This window comes from Ochotona curzoniae, unplaced genomic scaffold, assembly GCF_017591425.1.
Source record: "Ochotona curzoniae isolate NIBS_2020 unplaced genomic scaffold, NIBS_Ocur_1.0 contig_475, whole genome shotgun sequence".
NCBI classification, from domain to species: domain Eukaryota; kingdom Metazoa; phylum Chordata; class Mammalia; order Lagomorpha; family Ochotonidae; genus Ochotona; species Ochotona curzoniae.
The window spans coordinates 92,066-114,765 of NW_024466376.1; the positions used below are offsets into that span (position 1 = coordinate 92,066).

Genomic DNA, 22,700 nt, shown 5'->3' on the forward strand with positions numbered 1-22,700 from the left:
GTTTTCGTGAGGATAGTATCAGCAGTCAGATACTTTTCCATGCAGAGAACGAGTAGCCTGAACCAGGATATGTTGTGAAAAGGATGTGAGCCTGTAGACGATGTGTGCCTGTAAACAGCCTTTCTCTGCTAATCGTATGTTTAAAGGACGCCATAGCAAATATCCAATGAGTCCCAGGAATTTGTTGAAAACTTGTTTTTTTTTTGTTTTGTTTTGTTTTGCTTTTTAGCCCTGCCAAATCTCTCTCTCTCCCTCTTTCTCTCTCTCGGGTTGTGTGTTTATGTGTTTGTGTGTGTGTGTGTGTGTGTGTGTGTGTGTGTGTGTGTGTGTGTGCGTGTTTATGTGTGGATAGGTGGGTTTTTTGGAGTGTGTGTTGTAAACTTATGGAGTCTGTTTTATTTCTGTTATTGCACTTGTATTGACCCTCAGAATGCTGACTAACCTACAGTCCCAACTGTATAAGCAAGAAGAATAAAAACACACAGCAGAGATACCAGAATGGAAAACTGGGAGGATCTGTATTTTCCAATTCCTGGAAACGCTGAAAAGAGATCGATTGCTTGGTATCAGAATTTCTTAAACTGCAGTTCAATTGCATAAGACTTGATGAACTTAATATTGTGATAAATGCAGGAAAAGGCAATCCCTCAATACACATTGTATTACCTGAAAGAATATGTTTGGAAGCAGTTCCCTTATCTTCTCAGTTAGCTCTCCAGCATGCAGTCATACAAATATCCCTGCTGATCAGAACAAAGGGGCTGAGACAGGAAAAACCCACTTCGAGGAACGTTTTGGTATGTAGTATTGCTGATTCCTTGGACAATGTGATTCCTGTGTAGAGGGAGAAAATTAAATCTGCCCAATAAGACAACAGGAAGCAGGTCATAAGAATGAGAGTACTCTGAGTGGCTCTGATCTCTGGGCTGGGATATTTGGCACATCTGGAGCTCTGGAGGTAGAGGACACGCTTGTGATGTTTGTACAGACAGAGAGCCATGTACCCACTGCTCCAACCCATGAGACTCTGAAAGGTAAGGTCTCGGAGAGCCATGAGGCAGAGGAAGAGCCACCTGACCATTTGTGGAGCTGGCAGCATGTAGCAATATCTAAAGTACATTTCAACAGCAGATCTGTTCACATTGTTATTTATTGTGATATAGTGGAGCAAGTTAGAGCTTATGAGAAAGCTAAAGACCCAGAAGAGGAGGAGGTGGGGAAGAACCTGCCATGCAGTGTGTGGTTTGAGCGTTTTCCACAAGGTGTTCCTGGGACTGATGGTGATGGCCTGGACTACACTGAGGAGGCATGTGGTGCAGATGGAGAGACTTCGAGCCACCCTACTCAGGTAAAGTAGTATTTTACAAAACATGTCACCTAGTAGGAAGTTACTAAAATAAAACACAGTGCTTATGTTTCTGATCCATAAGCTACAAATAATAACAATATTTGAAATAGCCATTTGAATAAGGATAAGATCTATGGAAGTTTTCTCATGACTCATCACTAAAGTACGTACATGTTTGAAAAGCATGAAAATATTTCCTACAATTCCAGTCCCTGTGAGAGAGAGGAAGCTCATTTTCTGGATTAGGTGTCTCTGTGTCATTTTATGACTTTATGAAGTGACCTAGAGAAAACTTGAAGAACACTAAGTAGTGAGCATGACAGTTTCAGATCAGTGGATGTGCTCTGGGCTTAGTGAAAAGAACAGTATCTGTGCAAGAACATGTGCATAGTTCATTTCTCCTTTATGGCATAAAACTCTTCAATCTTTTTAGAGCTATTTATTTTTACTTTGAAAGGCAGATTTGAAGAGAGGAGAAACAGAAAGACAAGTCCTCAATCTGCCAGTTCACTTATGTCCCAAATGAATGCAATGGCCAGAGTTGAGACAATCTGAAGCCAGTAATCAGGAGCTTCTTCCTGGTATTCACAATGGCTGCAGGCACTCAAGGTCTTGAGTCATCCTCTGATGATTTCCGAGTTCATAATCAAGAAGATTCAGAAGTGAAGCAACCAAAACTAGAACTAACTTCCGAGTGGAACAATGGTGCTGCAGGTTTAGGATGAGCCTGTTGAACCACCGTGCTGGCTCAACTCTCTCATCTCTACTTGGTATCTTTCATTTGTCTTCTTTCTGCTAAAAAAAAAAAGATGGTGAGAGCTGCAATTTAAACATAAATTTTGTGTTAGTGCATTATCCTGATTTTTTACAAAAGCCTTTGATGTATGATTTATTTCCAAATTTACTAGAAGTTTCTGGGAAGAAACGTGAGGATTCAGTGACAACAGCATTTCATCAGTTCTAAACCACTTTCTTGAGCTCCTTGCTTTTCACAGCTCACATTCAGCAACTTACCCATCTGGTCTGTGCTGAATGGACATCCTGCTACCACTCCTTCTGTGAATTTTGGCAAATCACCCAGGCACAAAAGGAGAAACACTGCATGTTCTCACTTACCTATGGAAGTGAAAATTTCTTAGTAAAAATGTCAACCACACACAAGTAGTTGCATAGGAAGGAAAGGAAATAAAATGGACAGAAGGCTGAGGTTTAACAGGAGGTGCAATGTTAATATTCTATAGCTCAGCCAAATAAGCATGATGAACAACAATTAATGCTTGTTTCAGAGTAGCCCTTAGAGAGGATTTTAAAAGCTCCCAACACAGGGAAATAATAAACTGAGAGGTAATTAAATACAGCAGTAGTCATGTTCTGCTTTTTTCACATTGCATTTGGGACTGAAATGTTATGCTGTACCCTGTGAATTTATGCAATTAATATATGTACATTGACAATAAAATCTAAACTGAAGAATCTTATGTAGCTTTAATATGAGAGGTAGCATCTCAGAAGAACTACACTTGACCTTTTCAATCTCATCGTCCAGAAGTTAACAGAGAGTAACAAAAAGGCCCCTTGCCCAAGGTGGGAGAGGCAGAGCTGAGGCATCTTCTCCGCTCTTCCTCTGAGGGATATCAGAGGAAAGGTTTTGTCAGGACTTTGTTTTCTCTGTTTTGTTTTCCTGTGTACCTTGTCCTTACCCTCCATCTTCTTAGGGAATATTACTATGTATGACCCTAAAACTACAACCTGGCTCCCTCAGACACTGACTTTTCATCTGTAACAGAATTGTGCTTTCTATCACCAAGGTTTACTGTGAGAATTAAATGTGTAGATGCATGCAATGCTCATGTCAGCACACAACAAGAAAAGACTGATTTCTAAACACACCTGTGTTGTTATGTGTCCTTACACTAATCCTCACATTTCATCAATTCTTTATACTTAGATACTATGCCATATTGTGAGTCAAATATAATTTTAAAAATTAATTATAAAATCCACAAACAACTGAAGGACAATAAAAAAGAGACACTAAAATTAAAGAAAAATGGATCCTGTGAGAGCAAGAGCTTCCCATCCAGCCTGAGAGGCCACTGCTGCCTGATGCCCACAGTCTTACTCACACCTATGAAATGGAGCAACCTCAGGCTCAGAGCATCAGCAGTTTTACTGCACAGAGTCTCCTTCCAGGGCCAAACAAACAGGTGCCACTGGTTGCTCAGGAAAGTGATAGCGACCCTCTTCCTGGGCACTCACACCTTCCTCTTCCACAGGGAAGCTGTGACACTTTGCAATTCCATCGCAACCTTGAACATCCTTTACCGGAATAGCTTCCAATTCTAGAGCAAAGGCAGCACTCCCAGAACCCACACACTCAGCCTCACTCACCTGAGAAGTCTGCAGGGCTGTGGCAGAAGCTGTGGCAGAGCAGCACAGCCAGGCCTGTTTATCCTTGCCTGAGTCCCAGCACTCAGGGATGCTGTCAAAGATGTCAGCATGTCAGTGTAATGAGTTTGGCTCCTTTTGCATGCTCTGGATCCCTGGGACCAGTTCTGTCCTCTCCCTTGGTGAACACTGTACTGTCAAGTCCAGAAATATCCTGATCCTAATTACATTGAAGCTGCACTGATGAGCAGAAGGCAGCATAATGATGAGCAGGTCTCAAAGGGTCCAGGTTCCTTGGAGTTGGCTATGATCTCATCCTACCTCTGCCACTCAGTACCGAAACTCATAAGCCAACTTGGAAGAAGTATCTGAGAGTCAGAAGTGGTCACTTGCTCAAGTTAGCTTTTTGGTTTACAGTGTTTTTAGTGTCTGAAAAACCTCATTAGGAACAGTTTTTAGGTTGATTGGTAGCACAACTTACTTTAAATTTCACAATCTCTTGACTTATTTGCTGATATATATATATATATATTCATATAGATATATAAAGCATTTTATTCTGAAATTAATGTATTCAAATATATAAATTATATTTAAAATATTATTAAACATAATATATAATTCATATTTATTATAAAAGGATCAGATTTGCGTTGAGGAGGAAAGACAAAGGGAAAATCTTCTATGCACTGATTCACTCCATCAGTGGTTGCAATGGTTGTAGTCGAGTGTTTGTGAAGACAGGAGCCAAGAGATTCTTCTTGGTCTCCTATGTGGGTGTCATGGCTCATGTCTTTGTGTCATCTTCCACTGCTTGCCATAAGCAGGGATTTTGATGGAATGCACAACAGCTGGGACATGCACCACTGTTACTATGGGATCCTGGTGTTTGTGAGGCAAGGTTTTATCCATCGAACCATCACACCATGCCCTTTACTGATATACCTTAATGTTATCCATGTCAATCATACATAGAAAAAGATACAGAGAAAATGTTAAAGGGCCTGGTGGGTACATAGTGCCTAAAGTCCTCATCTTGTATGCTCAGCGATCCCATATGGGCACTGGTTCATGTTGCTGCTGCTCCACTTCCATTCCAGTTTCATCTCAGTGACCTGTCAAATCAGTAGAGAATGGCCCAAAGGCTTGGCACCTGCACTCAAAAGAACTTCCTGGCTCCTGGCTTCTGAATTCTTGCTACTGTAGACCATGGGTGAGTGAACCAGCACATTGAAGATATTTTCTTCCTATTTGACTTTTTTTTCCATCAAACTTCACTTTCAATAATAATAAATAAATCATAAAAAATGAAAATGTTAAAAACACGTAGAACAATAGTTGCATTTCTCCTGTTTTCACACAGTGAAGTTTTTGTGTGTTATTGAGCTGTCTCAATTGTTTTTGCTTCATAAGTGTTTTCCAAAAGGTAGTAAATGAACAGTGTGAGCAGTAGGAAATAGACATTTTCCAATGCCTTATTATTACTTGTAAGTTTCACTCAAGTACTTGTATTTGCCTACCTGCAATCAAGGATGACAAGGTTCAAGTGGTACTGCACTGCCCAGGTATCTTGTGGAACATTTTGTCTGTCATCTGAGCCAGCCTGTTAAATGAGAGGGAAGAGAGGTTCATATGCTCTCCAGTTGTCGTGAATGCATGTGCTGGCCCCTTAACATAGCTTGTCTAACATGTTACAATTAAAGCATCTCCAAATATCCTTCCTGAACATCTTAGAAGTCCTCTATATTGACCATTAAATCCACAGAGCGCTAGAATAAAACTTGGCCCTTGGAATTCAGGTCCAGAAGAGGGGTGGTCCCACCTACTAGTGCTGTTTCCTGACCCAAATTATGGTTACAGCACAATAATCTGGACTTACAGCCCATTGAGACATTCCTGTATGATGTCTGTACTTCTGTCTGTGTGTATTTCTTTAAATTGTCCATTTCTTTAAATTGTCCATTGCCCCAGGTATAATGTTTCTGGTTCTTGATTATCCAATTCTGCAGTTACAGTCCAGACCTCTCTGTGAGGAATGTGTGGCCTCATTATCAGGATTACACATTATTTCTGGTGCCTAAAAAAAGCCATTTTAGAAATGGCCTGCCACTCATCTGTGCAATAGGCAGCAAGGAGAAGGCAGGAGGCAAGTTCACACTGGGTACGCTGTTGTGAGGACTAGCTTGAGAGAACCTGCTCTCCTACCCACCCATGCTCTCTTTGCTCAGTGGCCAGTCCAGACCCTGCTGCAACAGAATGTGCTTTCCCGTGGAGACATAGCTGTTACTTCGTGGCTAAATGGTACTGTTCTAACCAGAAGATGGGCTGTGTTTCTGTCACTTTGGCCAGGTAAGCAAAGGTAGCAGGAGACTCAGCAGAGCCTCTTGCAGGGCCAGCCTTTCCTTATACATCATTGAGCTCACACTGCTGTGCCCTCTGCTGATGCCAGCAGAGTTTCATTGACGCAAACTTGTCTGAGCTGGACTGGGGACACCTTCTCCCACTTACCTTACACTTGCCCACTGTTCAGAGTCCCTTCATGAGTTATCAGATCCCCTTCAACTCTAGTCTATGACTGCCATGGCTGCACAGCCTCTGTTTGCCAGCTTTGTCCAGACACAGAGAGGTAGGCACCAGGAATTTCCTAACAAATCACTGGGTTTCTCAAGTTTCTGTGTCATGTGTGTGGGAAGCTGAATCCAGGTATTAATAAGAAATTGAAATGTATGCTGTATTCATTTTTATTCGGTACTACTTTACTCAGTACTAAAGCAACTGAGGAAAATAAGACAAATATCAGTACTGCTGGCTTAAATAATCAAGGTAACAGTTTAGGAAATGGGTTTTAGTCTTGAATGCAAGGAACTTAGATGTGAGAATAGCAGGAAGTTACAGAGATGCAGAAGGAAGGAGATTTAGCCACACTAATTTTTCAGCCCCTGAGGTGACCAACGGGGCTTCCTTGCAATGCCAGGCTTACCAGGTCTTTGGTACAAAATGGAACCTCATTATACAAGCTAGATATGTAAAGAGGTGGACCTGTGACAGGTGAGAAGATTGTAGAATGTTGTGCTATAGGGATCTGAGGCATTCAAGACTCTACTTGTACACAATGGATGCTGAAGTTTATGCTTGGATGCTCTGGACAAGAATCTGAATTATTAACTCATTAGTGAAAGAAAAAGAAGAACCCTTCAATCATTATAGTGCAAGTAGTAACTTGAAGCTCAATTGTTTGTGGCAACAATGAGAAACTATTTGAGAAGGTTGAATATCATAGCACCTAGAGTTTGGTTCTGACTTTAATAGTGTGGTGAGTTCTTGATTAAGCAAACCTTTAGCCATAGTTAGTGGATACATTGTACAACAGTCATTCCTATGAGAAAATCGTTAGAATTTTCATATCCTGGGTTTGGTTTTAGGCAGAGCTGACTCTTTCAGGGTGCTGTGGAATAACCAAGATATGAAGTCTTTGTCTAGCTCCCTCCCTTTTGGCTCTGCCATTTAGGTTAATTGAAAAGAAATTAAATAAACAAACAAACAACCTGGGAATGCAGAAAAATTCACTCATTGCAAAGTGAATTGGAAATTGCTTCTCATTGGTAAAACCTGACTGTAGCCAAATTGACATGAAAAGGTGAATCAAAGCTTAGGAAATAATTGTGAGAAATTTGAGTAAAAATCCTGCTCAAGAAGAATCAAGATAGTGGGATAGGGCAAGGACACGTTTAAATGGATGGAGAAGCTTCTAATAAGGATGAAGCAGAGGGGACACATTCCCAGAAATAGATGAGGACAGAACAACAGCAGAGTGGTACCTGGAGATGGACAGTCACAGGAAAGCAGTTCACACAACTGTGTGGTATTGAACTGACTAATACTCCAGCGGCATTCAACTAAGGATGATCTGAACTCCACCAGCAGCTGGAACTCCATCAGCAACCAGATGGGAAGGGACTTTCACTTGGAGCTTTGGAGGTGAACCAAGAAAAGGAACTGTCTGTCCTGCTGGTCTGTTTGACTAGGCCAGGAGCAGAGACAGAGCAGCAGATCCCAGATGAGCATTGAGAGAACAGGGTGAATTTCAGAGCCCAGTCAGCCCCAAGAGCCAAATTGGACATCATTTTGCCTAAGGAGGCAAAGGCAAGGGTATGGACTGAGCATAAACTGAGCTGGGAGTGAACTCATTTCTGACTCAGTGAACTGCATTGACATGGCATTATACGGGTTCCATCCAAGATAGATCTGGGTAGCCCTCAGAACTGATGGCCAGCAGATCAAGAACTCTATTAGTGGTACATCAAACGCAATTTTATACACTGTGGCAAAAGCTTTAGGACTGCAGGGGACAGCAGTAACTGTGCATGTGCTGAGCTCATGAGAACTCACCGAGTTCCCTGGATTGCACTGGTCCCAGAGGAAAACAATACCAACCATGGCATCATACAGGTCAAAATAGGTCCGTGTGGCACCCAGTTCTAACATCCAACAGGTTTCTGGCAAGATCAGCATCACCAATGACCTAGGTATATAGAACACCTGGTGTCTCCATAATCCTGGGATCTGCTTTAACTGGAAGTGGGAGAAAGGTTGTAGAGACAATGGTGCAGTATCACAGGAGGTGGAGATAGGTGAGCCAGGAGCTGGGGCTATTGAGTTCTTCATGGAAATCTGACATAAGAGCCCAGAACTGGACCTCGATGGATGGAATGTCACAAGTGGCTGCAAGCAAAAAGTTGTATACCAACTCCAATAAGTAAAATCAAACTGTAGACCTGTGGGTGCCAGAACTTAGAACTCTGCCCAAAGGAGAAGAATCTGCTAACCAAAGCTACAATGACCAAGAGCAAAAAAAGATACAAAGGTCCAATGGTTATTAGTAAAAACTCCACTGTAAAGAAGCAAATCCAATGCCAAATTCAGAGTTCACTGAGGAAGACATCGAGAATGGGGGACACAGAATTCAGAAAACTCATTTTAAAGTTTCTAACCAAGAATGAGAAGCACATACAAGAGTTGAAAGAATTTAAGGAATCTTTTAGCAAGCAATAGCAGCAAGAAAGCAAGACAGGGCTGATATATTAGAAATAAAGAACATAGTAGAGCAAATTAAAAGTACAGTGGAGAGTCTCCAAAATAGAATGAAGCAAGCAGAAGAAAGAATCTCAGAATTGGAAGATATTTCCTGTGCTCAGGGAGAAGTAAACAAAAAGCTGGAGGCAGAGCTGGATCAGGCCAAAAAAAAAAAAAAATATTGTGCTTTGCTCAATGGTTAACTGCAGAGAATGTTTGTAACAGACTTAAAGACAACACTTAGGAAAATTAGTAAAACTGACGAGCTTTGGGAGAGAAATCTGTAATTGGCATTCCCAACACTAGGTTGAAAAGCAGTGTACGTGAAAATTCCCGAGAACCTTCTGTTCATGAAGTGCTCTGTGACTGAAAATTAATGCAGAGAAGCAGGCAATGATAGCAAAACTTTTCCAAAAGGACCCAAAGAACAAGAGAAAATGGTCAGGAGCCATTGATGTCAGAACACTTGATAACACTTTTCAGGTGCCTGGAAAACAAAGAGCAATTTCTCTTGCTAACCTTTCTACTTATGACCTGGTTTCTGAAATCTGTTATGTCCAGTTTTTCAGCAGCAGTTAACTTCACATTGAAGACAGCTGGGGACCACAGGTACCCTGGAAATCGCCACAATTCCTCTGAGATTTTTGACATGAAATTTTTCTTCCATAAGTGCCCCCCTCCCAACAATCACTCAAATAGCACCTGATTTTGCAAGCAAGGTGAAAACTCAGGAGAGTTTATCACTCCATGATATAGGCAGATAATTTCTGACCAGTGGGCATCACTGCACCTGAAGATTCTGTTCACTAGAAAGCTTGTGGCAGTTATGGTGTTGCTTGGTAACAGTCATTGTGAACTGAGACTGAAGAATTCCAGATCCTCTATTGGGACTGGAAGACAAGCCATGCTGATCATCTCAGGGTCTAACTTTGGAAAAAGACACCACAGTCCTGGCTCATGAAGAAGTTATAATCTCCCCTTGGAAGAGAGGCAAGTGTCTCAATGCATTCTGCCTGCTGTGAGAATATCAAATGAGAGTACATCAATGTTGTGGTACTGCTTTCCAATACAGTACTTCAGGAAGTTGCACAAAGTTGCAGTGCTGGTGATGCTGAGAGAAGCCACTCTTGGTGTTCAGGGAACATTGAGGGAACTGTGGAGACAGTGTAATGTTAGAATGTTAGGATGTTATTGTTAGACAATGTTAGGCCCCTTTGTGCTGAGAAACTGCAACTTTGCTAGGTCAGGAGGCACCTGGACTGTGGGAAAACTCTACTTTAGCGATAAACAAACCTTATCCATCAACCCAGGTGCAAGAGGGGCAGAGATGCAATTCTCTGATCCCAGGAAAGACAAAGATAAAGGTGTGAGAATGGAGCCATAAAAGATAATGAGTGTGAGAACAGAGTAAATATTGATGCCTCTGAAGTTTGTTACTTTTTGAGTTAACTTTGATGTATGTTACACCCCAGAAGGGGCCTATATAGTCTCTAGCCTTTTGCTAGTTCAATGTCCGACCTCTGCTTGGCTGGCCTACATGCCCCAATGATGTTCTGGCCCCAGAATGCTGGCACAATAAACTCTGCTTGCATTTGCATTACCAGCAAGACTCTGTAGTGTCTGGTGACTTGACAAACTCAGACCCTAACAAGAGCTGTCAGCTGGACTCCAACAGTGAGCCCACCCAAATGGATTTAGTGTTGTTTGGGACTTGGCTCTGCTGGACCTGGTTATGCTGGAATCCAAGCCAGAAAAGGACCCTGGACACTACAGGCAAACCGCCAGTCCTTACTTCTTAGTAGCCTAGTAAGCATGAAATCCAAGCTGGTTGCTGTGCTACCTGGGGTGTGCCTTATTCTCCAAGAAAAAGGGATTAAAGAACAAAGTTAAGTCCTTGCAATTTCTTACTGGTGAGTGGGCAGTAGTCAAGGCACATGACTGTCCACTCTCAGAGACCCCATAACATAGAGAGTGCATTTTATGTTAAAAAGAACAGGATACTGTGAGCACCAGTGTCCTAAAGCAGCCTTCGAAAGTGTAAGAATGATTCAGTCTCTGAAGGAAAGAGGAAAACACCAGAAAATTGCGGGGGCACTGGAATTTCACTTATCCGAGTGTGGGAGAAGGTGGTGAGTGGTCACCGGAGAGCCTTCTGAATTTCAGCATTGATGGGGCAGGGTCCAAAGGAGGGAATAAAAATAGGTGGCTATTCCCACCGAGTTACAAAGTAGACACTTTGATTACTAGGCCAGTGAGATGAGCTCTATATCACAGAAACCTCAGAAAGCACAGCTCCTTCTTTGCCTATGGACATGTGTACAACATTTAAAAGGAAAAACTTTAAATTAACAAGGGAAAATGTGTGTATTATCCTGTAAGTAAATTCTGGCTGGACAGTTCTTTTCTTGCAACATTTAAGAATGTCATTACATTTCTTTTGGTATCTCAGTGCTTTCTGACACAAAAACACCATCATTAAGATTATCTTCCTCATTTTACTCTAGAAGCTGAATTGTTAATGTGCCTCATGTTAAATTTCTTTCACTTTATTACTAAGGAAACTTAAATTCTCAAATCATAAGATATTCTTTCCTCAAAGCTACAAAGTTTTAGCCAATGATTCTTCAAACAATTTAATCCAATGCCATTTTTTCTCTCCATCTGATCCAAAAAAGATGTGAATTTTAGTTTTTCTTTCCTATTAACCCAGGGCTTCTGCTCAGTTTTAAGAACCAGTTTGGTATTTCTTTCTGTGTTTGTGATTGTTTTCTATTTAAGTTCACTGTTCACTGAGTTCCTCTATCACCTTTCAAGTTGAGCACTGCGACCAACAGGTGCTTTTGATTGTTTGGGGTATTTGATCTTGTTTAATTTTGTTTTCAATCAAAAGTACTGATTGGTCTTCTTTCTGCCTCCCATTCCTCTGCTGTGGCATCCTCATTTTCTAGCCTTAAAAATCAATTTTTAATTTCATAAACCAACACTGAATCTTATATAATCGTTTTGATGACATACTCAACTGATTTGGATTAAACAACAGTTCTGACATAAACTTCCTAGGGTAATTTAATAACAGCATGTGATGTAATAAAGCAATGACTGTGTCGTAAAATTTTTGATATAAGTTTTGTAAGATCATAGTCCATTGAGTCAGGGTAAATCACAATTATTACAATGTAAAGTTGAGCTGTCATAGTTAGTTTTGAAGTTATAGATCAATCATTCTGCCATCAGAAAACATGCTTATGTTATGAACTTATCTTAATGGTATCATGATTAATTGTGATGATAAATGTGTTGACTATTCCTTGTGTCAACAAAATCAAGAAGAGAAAAAAAGTCTTTACTATGTATATATGACATATGATATGTCCATGCATGCTATAATAATCATTGTAAAGTCATACCAAATTGGTAAGTAATAAATGACAATTGGTATAAAAATGCACTGTTTTGATATCAATAAATTGCAAATTCCTAAATCAATTGTAGCATCATCTATCGTGACATCATCAATATTTGGTCATAAATGATTTTATAATGAAAATTTTTGATTTCATTATCTATCAGTTTGGGACAAATCACTGATGTCACAGTCATTTGTGAATTATAAAGATGAATGGAAATTTCGCAAACAAAATATCATTCAATGTAGAATGTAATATCATGAACACAATTGAATTATTAAGCCACCATTCCTATATCATAAACTTACATAATGAAGTTACACTTTATATGCATACAATCCCTTGTTTCTTCAAAAATGTCCATTCATGATATCAGAATTTGTTGAAATAGCATTAAATTAGCATGGTGCCATTATAATCAATTTTATGCAATAAATAACAATTTTAATGTTTTGAAATTTTAGTGATGTCATAATTGCTTTGTGAAAAACATTCAGATATCATGAACATACAACAGTGATGCCATGATCAATTGTGATGTCATAGACCTAGCACTGTGCTTTTATAACAAACTGTAGTATCACAGAGTATTGTGCAATAATTTCTATTTCATATGCTACTGCTGTCTTGCCATAAAACATTACCATTTCAAAATAAACTTGATTATTTTCAATCACCATATTGATATCATAAACATACCACTATGATATAATACTCAATTATGCAATCATATAATTTCATGATGACCTTATAAACATAACATTGTGATATCATATACAATTTGAAGCTATAAATCACAATTGCATTGGGATAAAACATTTGATTTCAGACTCAATTGTTATGTGACAAGCCAACATTCTAAAAGTACAAATCTTCCTTTATGGTGCAATATTGAAGTGTGAAGTCAAATATTGCCCTGTGAAATCTCAAAGCTAGTATAGTATTTTTTTCTGATACCAGAATTATATTTTCATGAAATCATTATAAGGTCAAAATCAGTTGTTTGTTATTTATGATAATTCTAATATAAACCTGAAAGTCTGACTTCTCAGTTAGTTGGGTAGTATGAAAATTCGTTGTGACATCATAAAACACCCATTGTGATATTACAGTTTCTGGTGAAGCAACAAACCAAATATGCCATCTTAATCAATTATTAAGTCATAAATCAACAATTGGGATAACATAAAACTACCATTAAGAGATAATACTCAATTGTGATATCATAAATCAACCATTGTGCTGTCATAAACAATTCTGATATTAGGCAAACACCACATAATGTTGACTTGTGATGTCATAAGTCAGCATTGTGATATAAATGAACTATGCTATTATTAACCACGGTGTTACAAAATTGAGCCAACAAAATCAACACCAAGACTTTCTGTATTGATCCATTTTGATGTTATAACTAACAACTGTGATGCCATGAACATACCTTTAAGATCAAATTATCAGGACTGGTATTGTGTTGTAGCAGGTAAAGCCATCAGCTGAATAAACTCCTGGCTCGTGGGGTTGGTCTGGTCCAGCTCTGGCCAATATCTCCATTTGGTAAGTGAATCAAAAGATGGAAGATCTCTGTTTTTCCCTCTCAGTCTAACTCTGGCTGACAGGAGAACAAATAATTTTTAAAAAGAGGTATTAATCATTTGTAATATTACCAACAAACCATCGATTGCTATAATCAAAGTTTTATGTAATAAGCTACAAATGTTTTGTCATATAACATTATGATGTCATAAACATTTGGCATGCGATCAACCACCACTCTGATATCATAAATACTGCTGTCATGTCACAGCAATGCTACTAGAGTCTCATCAAACTCAATTGTGAGCCAAAGAAGCAAACACTGCGCGATGGATAACACTTTTGCTGTCAGAAACAGCCATTTTATTGTCATAAAACATTGTGATGTCATAATAAGATTGGTTTGTGATTAGCCACCATTATGATATAAAATAACAAAATTGTCATAATCATTGCGCTGTCACTAAGCTATCATTGTTCTATCATAAAAAATGTGAAGTCATTCAATCATTATGACTTCAGAAACCTACTATTCTGCAAGAATAACAGACTGTGATGTCAAAAAACAATATTGTGTCTGCCTAATCAATTTTGATGTCTAAAATAGTCATTTATTTTCAGAAAAAGAAACATTGAAAAATCACAGTCAATTGTGAGACAGTACACAGTTCTGGTATCCTGAACGTAGCATTATTGTCACAAAAGCATCATAGCAATGTAGACAATGTTTTGAGACAAACTAACATTCTGATATAATAAATTTGATCCAATGTTGATCTAATCAAGATAATATGAAACAGCAATTGATATTATAATCACATTTTTTTGTGAACTGCCATTTCATGAACTATCATTGTCATGTCATAATAGATTGTAGTACGAGAAAAAGCATAATCTGCTATAAATTTGTCCTGGTTAAATCACAAATCAGCTGAAATTTCAACAAAATAGTTTTCCTGATCCACAATTCATTTTATTTTCATAACACCATAGTTCTGTTATAGTCATGTTATATTATTAGCCACTATTATGTAATAAACATTCTGCAATGATGACAGAAACACTTTTCTGATTTCATTAACCTTCCCTTGTATAATCATTATCAATGGAATGTCAGAAACCAACCACTATGCTGTCATGTTCAGCTTTGAATACACACACCATTAATTTCATAAGAATATTTTGAGGTCATAATCAATTAGTCAGTTATAAGACTACCACTGAGATGTCATATTCAAATATGGAATCATACAATCCATTGTGAATTATGAGAGTATTACTTTTGAGTTCATAAACCACAGTTGTAGTTAGGAAAATGTGCTGAGACATTAAGATGGCCGAGGGTGGCAGACTGATGTGACCAAGAGTTAGGGAAGTGGAGGACGGGAGTTGACAGAAGTGAGGGCAAGAGGAAGAGAATCCCGAGGAACACAGGGGAAATGCTCGAGGGTCACCAGGACTGAGAAAGACGGCACCCAGCAGTGAAACAGACGTGAACGAGTGTGAGCTGCAACCTGAGAGAGTGAAGGACGGCTCCTTGGGCTACGGAGACTCAAACAAAATTCGGTGAGCGAAATTCAGGGAATGAATTTCAGTGAGTCGCTAAGACAGGGAAGTGACCGCCCGTAGCAGGCAAAGAGGAGGGAATGAACCCTTGGAAAAAACAAGGCAAAGGGTGTCTGAAATGAGGGCTATGCGGCAGATGTGGAGTTAGGCAGTCTGGCTGGAGGAGAGAAAGCCATCCTGCAGAAAGAATCAAAGCCACCAGGTGAACATGGGAATTAGAATCCTGCCACACTGGCCTGCACCAATCCGAAGTTCTCTAGAGAACTTCACAAAAGGGAGACCTAACACCTTCTTCTAATATCACCCAGGAATGAGATGCCCACAGGGTCACAGAGTTGCGGGAGTGAAGAAGGACGATGGGAACCAAGCTCTGCCAGCAAAAGAGCAGGCACCAGGGAAAACAAAAAAAAACTTTCAAGGTTGACAGTAACTCGAATCACCCACAAGGTGGCACTGTGGAAGAGTTTACCTCTAATCCTAGGCCTCTGCTGCCACCGTGTGGGTACACCTAGTTATTGCTGACCTTGAATTTTTTTTCTTTCTTTTTTTTTTTTTTTTCCTTTCTCAAGTGCCCCAGCAACACGACAGTTACCCCAGTTACCACAAGGCAACAAGACAACACAAAGGAATGGGACAAGGTCACAGGGAAAGAAATGAGTAAGAGGAAGAAGCCAGTGCCACCCTGAAAAGTCACCAAATGGCCTGGTCAATTGCAGAGATGACAGATGAAGAAACTGACAATCAGACAGGGAAGTCAGAAAAATGATAATAAAACTCTTCAGAGACAATGAAGAACGATGGGAGGAGCTCGAGGAATCCAAAAATCACATCATCACGAAAACAAAACTATTCCAAAATGAGATCCTTAATTTTCAGCACAAAGTTGAAACCTTAACTAACAGAATGAATACAGCAGAAGACAGAATCTCTGAAATGCAAGACAGCCAGAATGAAAACACACAGAACATCAAACACCTGGAGAAAAACTTGAACAAACCCAACAAGACCGTAAAGGAAATGGAAGACAACATGAAAAATCAAATATCAGAATTATAAGCCTTCTTGAAGGAGTGGAGAGACAGGTGTGGAATAGGTGCTCAATGAAATTATAGAGGAGAACTTCCAAAATACTGGGAACATAAATCCAGCCCGAATTCAGGAAAGACAGAGAACCACCAACAATCTGACAAAAAGATTCCCACCCAGACATGCTGTGCTGAAGTTCCCCTCCAACGAATATAAGGAAAGAATTATGAAACAAGTACAAAGAAAAGACAAGATTACATTTAGAGGAAAACCAGTCACAATCAATGGTGACTTCTCCGAAGAAACCCTCTGAGCAAGGAGAGAATGGAGTAAAATCATTCAAATCCTGTAAAGACCTGCCAAGCAAGAATAATGTGCCCAGCAAAGAACTTGTTTGTATTTGAGAATTAAATTAAAGACTTCTATAGCAGAGAGAAACTAAAAGAATATGCCAGCATGAAATCATTTCTACAAAAAAATCTCCTTAGACATATGATAAACCCAGAAAGAAAAAAGGGAAAAAGGAAGGAGGGAAGGAAGGAAGGAAGGAAAGAAAGAAATAAGGAAAGAAAAAGAAAGAAAAGAGAAGAGAAGAGAAGAGAAGCACAATCTGTAATCAAAGATGGCAAATTGGAAGACATCCCCACTAAAGGCCACACAAGAAAAGACAAACAGAGATACCAACACTCACACACACATACACACACACACACACACATACACACACACACACACACACACACACAGCCAGTCAAAATTGCAATCTCTGAAAATTAACTCTAAACACATATGGCTTAAATCATCAATCAAAAGACTAACAAAATGGATTAACAAGCAGGACAAAATTATCTGTTGCTGCAAGAGATACATCTAACCAAAAAAGATACTAACAAAGTGAAAGTGAAGGGATAGAAGGAGATATTTCATGTCAATGTACAAGAAAAATACGTTGGTGTACCTGTTCTAATTTCAGATAATATAGACTTCAACGTCACAAATATCAAAGGTGACAGAGAAGGACATTTTATATTATTGAAGGGAGTCATCATCAGGAAGTGATTACCATTATAAACATCTACACACCGAACACAAGTGCACCCAGTTACATGAAGCAATTACTGACAGACTTAAGGGGAGACAAATACAATCATTCTAGGATACCTCAACACACCATTAACACCAAAGACAGATGAACAAGACAGAAACACACCAGAGAACCTACAGAACTCACACAGACAATAGAACAAATGGACTGAGTAGACATTTACAGAACCTTCCATCCTATGAACACAGAATATACATTTTTTTTTTCAAAAATGCATGGCACCTTCTCCAGAATTGACCACATGATAGGACACAAAGCAAGTCTCACTAACTTCAAAAAATTGGAATTATATCATGCACTTTCTTAGACCACCAAGGAGTGAAACCAGAAATCAATAAATCAAAATGTCCCAGGAAATATGCAAACACTTTAACCTTGAACAATATGTTATTTAATAAACAATGGGTCAGAGAAGAAATTAAGAATAAGATAAAAAATTTTATGAAAACTCAAATACAACATTCCGAAACTTATGGGACACTGCCAAAGCAGTGCTACACAGTAAGTTCATAGCAATTACTTTTATGTCAAGTCCCAAGAAAGATACAAAATGCAGGAATTAAAAAGATACACTTACAGATATTGGAAAAACAGCAGCAAAATGGGCCAAATGCAACAGACACCAAGAAATCATCAAAGCAAGGGAAAAGATAAACCACATAGGAATCAAAATAAACAAAAAATACACAAAACATATCAAAATGTTTTGTGTTTTTTGGAGAAGAGAAGCAAAATAGACACCCCACAGTCTTTACTGACAAGGAAAAAAAAAGAGAAAATGAGATTTAATAGCACTAAAGATGCAAAAGGCAGCCTAATAACAGACACTGCAAGCATTAAGAAAATAATTAGAAATTACTACAAACAACTGTACTCCAACAAATCAGAAGACCACCAAAAAATGGAAAGGTTTTGAACTCCCTCCATGTACCGGGACTTAGCCCAGAGGGAACAGGAGACCTGAACAAGCCTATACCGGGATGACAGATTGATTCAATGATTAAAGACCTTCCAACAAAGAAGCCCAGCTGCAGACAGATTCACTATAGAATTCCGCAAAACATTCCTAGCAGAGTTAACCCCAATCCTCTACAAACTCTTTGAGGCAATAGAAAAACAAGCAACCCTTCCAAACTCATTCTATGAAGCCAACATCACCTCAATTTGAAAACCAGATAGAGAACTAACAGAGAAGGAAAACTACAGACCAATATCCCTGATGAACATTGATGCTAAGATCCTCAACAAAATCCTAGCCAATAGAAATAATAATAATAAAAAATCAGACAGATCATTCATCTGTATCAAGTAGGATTCATCCCGGGAATGCAGGGATGGTTCAACATTAATAAATCCATAAATTTAACACACCACATCGCAAAACTGAAGAACAAAAATCTTTTAAAAGTGTCAATAGATGCAGAGAAAGCTTTCAACAGAATTCAAACCCATCTCATTCTAAAAACTCAAACCAAGGTAGGCATAGAAGGAACAATCCACAACACAATCAAAGCAACATATGAAAACCCAACACCAGCATCACACTGAATGGAGAAAAATTGGAACCCTTTCCACTAAGATCTGGAACAAGACAAAGGTGTCCACTATCTCCACTGCTATTCAACATAGTACTAGAAGTGCTCAGAAAGGCCATAAGACAAGACAAAGAAATCAAAGGAACTCAAATGGGAAATGAAGAAGTCAAGCTTTGACTGTTCACTGATGACATGATTCTATACATAGAAGAATCAAGAGCCTGCTAGATCTCATATGAGAATTTGGTAGATTGGCAGGGTAAAAAATAAATGCACAAAAACCAACAGCCATAGTGTATGCAAACAGTCTCAAGATGGAAAAAGATCTAACCAGCAAGGTACCGTTCAAAATAACAGAGAAGAAAATGAAGTGTCTAGGAATAAATTTAACTAAAAGTGTAGAAGACCTCTTTGAAGTAAACTACAAAAAAAAAAAAAACATAAAAAAGAAATTGAAGAAGACTTCAAAAGATGGAGAAGCATACCATGTTCCTGGATATATAAAATCAGTATCATCAAAATGTCCATGCTACCAAAAGCAACATATACATTCAACACAATCTCTATCAAATTATCCAAAACAGTCTTCATAAAACTGGAAAAAATGATACAAAGATTCATCTGGAAAAACAAAAAAAAAACCATGAATAGCTAGAACCATCCTAAAGAACAGGAAGTTAACAGACACAAAGACAGAAAGTATAATCAATGGAGTAGAATAAAAGCAACTAAAGGGTACCCACATAGGCACACCCAAATAATCTTTGGGGAAAAAAAAAATGACAGTCCAGGGAAATGGGAAAGTCTCTTCAATAAATGCTGTTGGGACAACTGGTTGGTAGCCTGCAGAAACAAGAAGTTAGACCCACATCTTTCACCATACACTAAGATCAAATCTAACCAGTAACTAAAAGACAACAGACCTGAATCTGTATTAGACACTAGCAAAAACTATGAAGACATACAGGGAGAATCCAAGAGTAATCCTGACAGCCTCTTAACAGGAGGTCATATGCCCGGAGCAGGGTGGGACCCCAGAGTGAAGTGGAGGACAGCAGGAGGAGGCTTGTATCTCAACCCTGGAGACTCCCAGATCCTCACTAAGAACTATCAGTATGGGCACCAAGGACTGTATTCCAACAGCCAACGAGACCACAGGGAATTGGTGTGCCCTCATAGACCATGAACTCTGAGGTCATCCATTCCCTATTGGATCTCCCACATGGAATGGAAGATGACCAGATCCTTCCTCACAGGATCTAATGTCATCAGAACAACAGCCAGGAGCCCTGAGCATTCCTCAGAAACAGAAGTACAGTAAACTTACACTGGGACTAGAAAGAGGAGCTTTCCCTGGTCCTTACTTAGTTCCAACATTTGATCCCCACCCTCTCTTGCAATGACTGTCAGGGTCTCTCTGAAGTCCCCAAAGTTAGATCATATAGACCTAGACCAATAAGGAAAGCTTAGAACCAGACAGGAAACAGTCAGCTTGGACTCACATATACCTTTCTAGGTAGGGCACAAAGAGTAGTTATTCCTCGCTAAGTTATTGAAGATTTCTCTGCACACTCCTCCTAAAACTTTTCTGCTACTCAATTGTTAACATATGATATGTTTGAGTTATAAGCCTGTTTGGACTATGCTAAAAATTGCCAAGTTCAGTAAAAATCATGCTTGAATACTATAAGCAGCCAAATATAAAAATGAAAATAGACATGAGACAGCTGAATAGTATCCTATAATCATTTTAAGGTGTATTACATTCAGATGTGTATAAACTAAAAGGGAAAGTCAATGAAGTAGACACAGGATGTGGTGAAGAACTTGTATTTTCTAACATTTTGGTCACTTAACTTCATGTCAATTAACTTCATGGTGTTGTAAATTGTTGGTGAAGTTGTATAGTGACTTTTGGAGGGGATGATATTTTGTCAGCTCTGCTTTCAGACCAGGGATGGTCTCCCAATGAAACTGCTGAATTTATTTGTCAATAAGTGCTGGATTCTCTATTGTCCATGCCCGCAGTGAAGAATCATGACTGGATATGACCTGAACTACTGTAACAATATGAAGGAATTCAATATGGGGGGAGGGCTTTTTGGAGTGGTTGAGGGAATCCCAGAGCCTATGAAACTGTGTCATAAAAGGAAATTAAAAAAAAAAAAAAGAAAGAAAAGTAAAAGAAACTATGTTGATACACTCAACTGATTAGTAATAAACCAGCATACTGGCATTATAATCTCAGAATTCTGATGACACAATCACAAAATTATACAATCAAATATCATAATGCCACATTGAGCAATCAAAATATATTGTGATGTCATAAATCAGAGAATTTTTTAGCATAGTCCACTTTAATGTTATAACCAACAACTGTGATGCCATGAACCTACCTTTAAGAGCAAATTCTCAGGGCTGGTATTGTGGTGTAGCAGATAAAGCAATTACCTGATGAAACTTCTGGCTCCTGGCATTGGTCTAGTCCAGTTCTGGCCAATATCACCATTTGGGAAGTGAATGGAAGATCTCTGCTTTCCCATCTTAGTTTAACTCTTGCCTATAGAAGAATAAATAAATATTTTTTAAAAGAGGTAGTAATCAATTGTGATATTACCAACAAACCATTGATCGGTGTAATCAAATTTTCATATAATAGGCTACCAGTTTTTTGTCACAAAACATTTTGATGTAATAAGCAATCAGCATGTGATCAACGACCACTCTGATATCATAAATACTGCTGTGCTGTAGCAGCAGCAGTGGCAGCAGCAGCTGTTGGGGGTGGGGTTTCCAGGAAGATGGTGCTCATTAAGAAATTAGGTTAAAATCTAGAGGTGAAGTCCTAATATGAAAAAACACTCTGATGTGATGTTGGAGTCCCTTTCCAGTACTGCACAACAGGAGCCCTGGAGCATATCAGGTTCCACAGCTTTACTCTGTGGCAGAAGCTAGCAAAAACGAGACTGGCGATGGAAAAGGAATTGAAGTGCTAAAAAACGAGCCATATGAGAAGATGGTGAAACGGGGCAGTACACCCACACAATTCGCCTCCTGAAGAGCAAAGTTCCTGCCTTCATGAAGATGATTGCTCCCGAAGGTTCCTTGGTGTTTCACAAAAAAAGCCTTGAAGGCCTACCCCAAATGCAGAAATATTGTGACGAATGAATTTATGGAAGATGATTTCTTCATTTAAACTGAAACATGGCACAATCCAGGCTTGGGAACATTAGAAAATGTACATGGTTTAGAACCAAACACATGGAAAGCGGCTGAAACTGTCCACAGAGATATTGCAGATTGAAGTCAAGTTGAACCAGCAGACTACAAAGCTGATGAAGATTGGCATTATTCCTGTCAGTCAAGACTAAGAGAGGCCCTTTGGGACCCAACTGGAAGAAGGAGCTGGCCAACAAGCCTGACTGTCCCAGATGTGTGCCTATAAGCTGCTGACCATTAAAAAAAAAATCCTAAAAAAGTATCTATTAAGTAAAGAGTAAAGTTACAGGCCAGTTTTTGCTTGTTTTCCTGAAGAGTAAAATCCTTTTAAAAAGAATTTCCAGTTTTTATTGGAGTTTTGTATTTTAAATTTCAAGTATTTTTCTACACCAAACCTAGCAAAAACGGAGATGCTACTTTATGATTTACAGTAATACTAGACAATTGGCAGGCTCCTGCTAGGCAAACAAATCAAGGAGGGAATATCATGGTGC

At 39.0% G+C, this 22,700-nt stretch overlaps 1 protein-coding gene and 1 pseudogene across 1 annotated transcript; one reads left to right on the plus strand and one right to left on the minus strand.

Moving 5' to 3' along the window:
* Nucleotides 1-703: 703 nt before the first annotated feature.
* On the minus strand, nt 704-1,609 carry LOC121161218 (putative vomeronasal receptor-like protein 4). The gene has a single exon (XM_040987521.1). It carries the CDS (start codon nt 1,607-1,609, stop codon nt 704-706), a length of 906 nt encoding a protein of 301 aa, XP_040843455.1.
* A 329-nt stretch (nt 1,610-1,938) lies between these two features.
* On the plus strand, nt 1,939-22,487 carry LOC121161216 (annotated as a pseudogene).
* The last annotated feature ends 213 nt before the right edge of the window (nt 22,488-22,700 follow it).

Coding starts and splice junctions, on each gene's coding strand:
- LOC121161218 (XM_040987521.1), bottom strand. CDS start 1,609: ATGACACAGAGACACCTAATCCAGAAAATGAGCTTCCTCTCTCTCACA.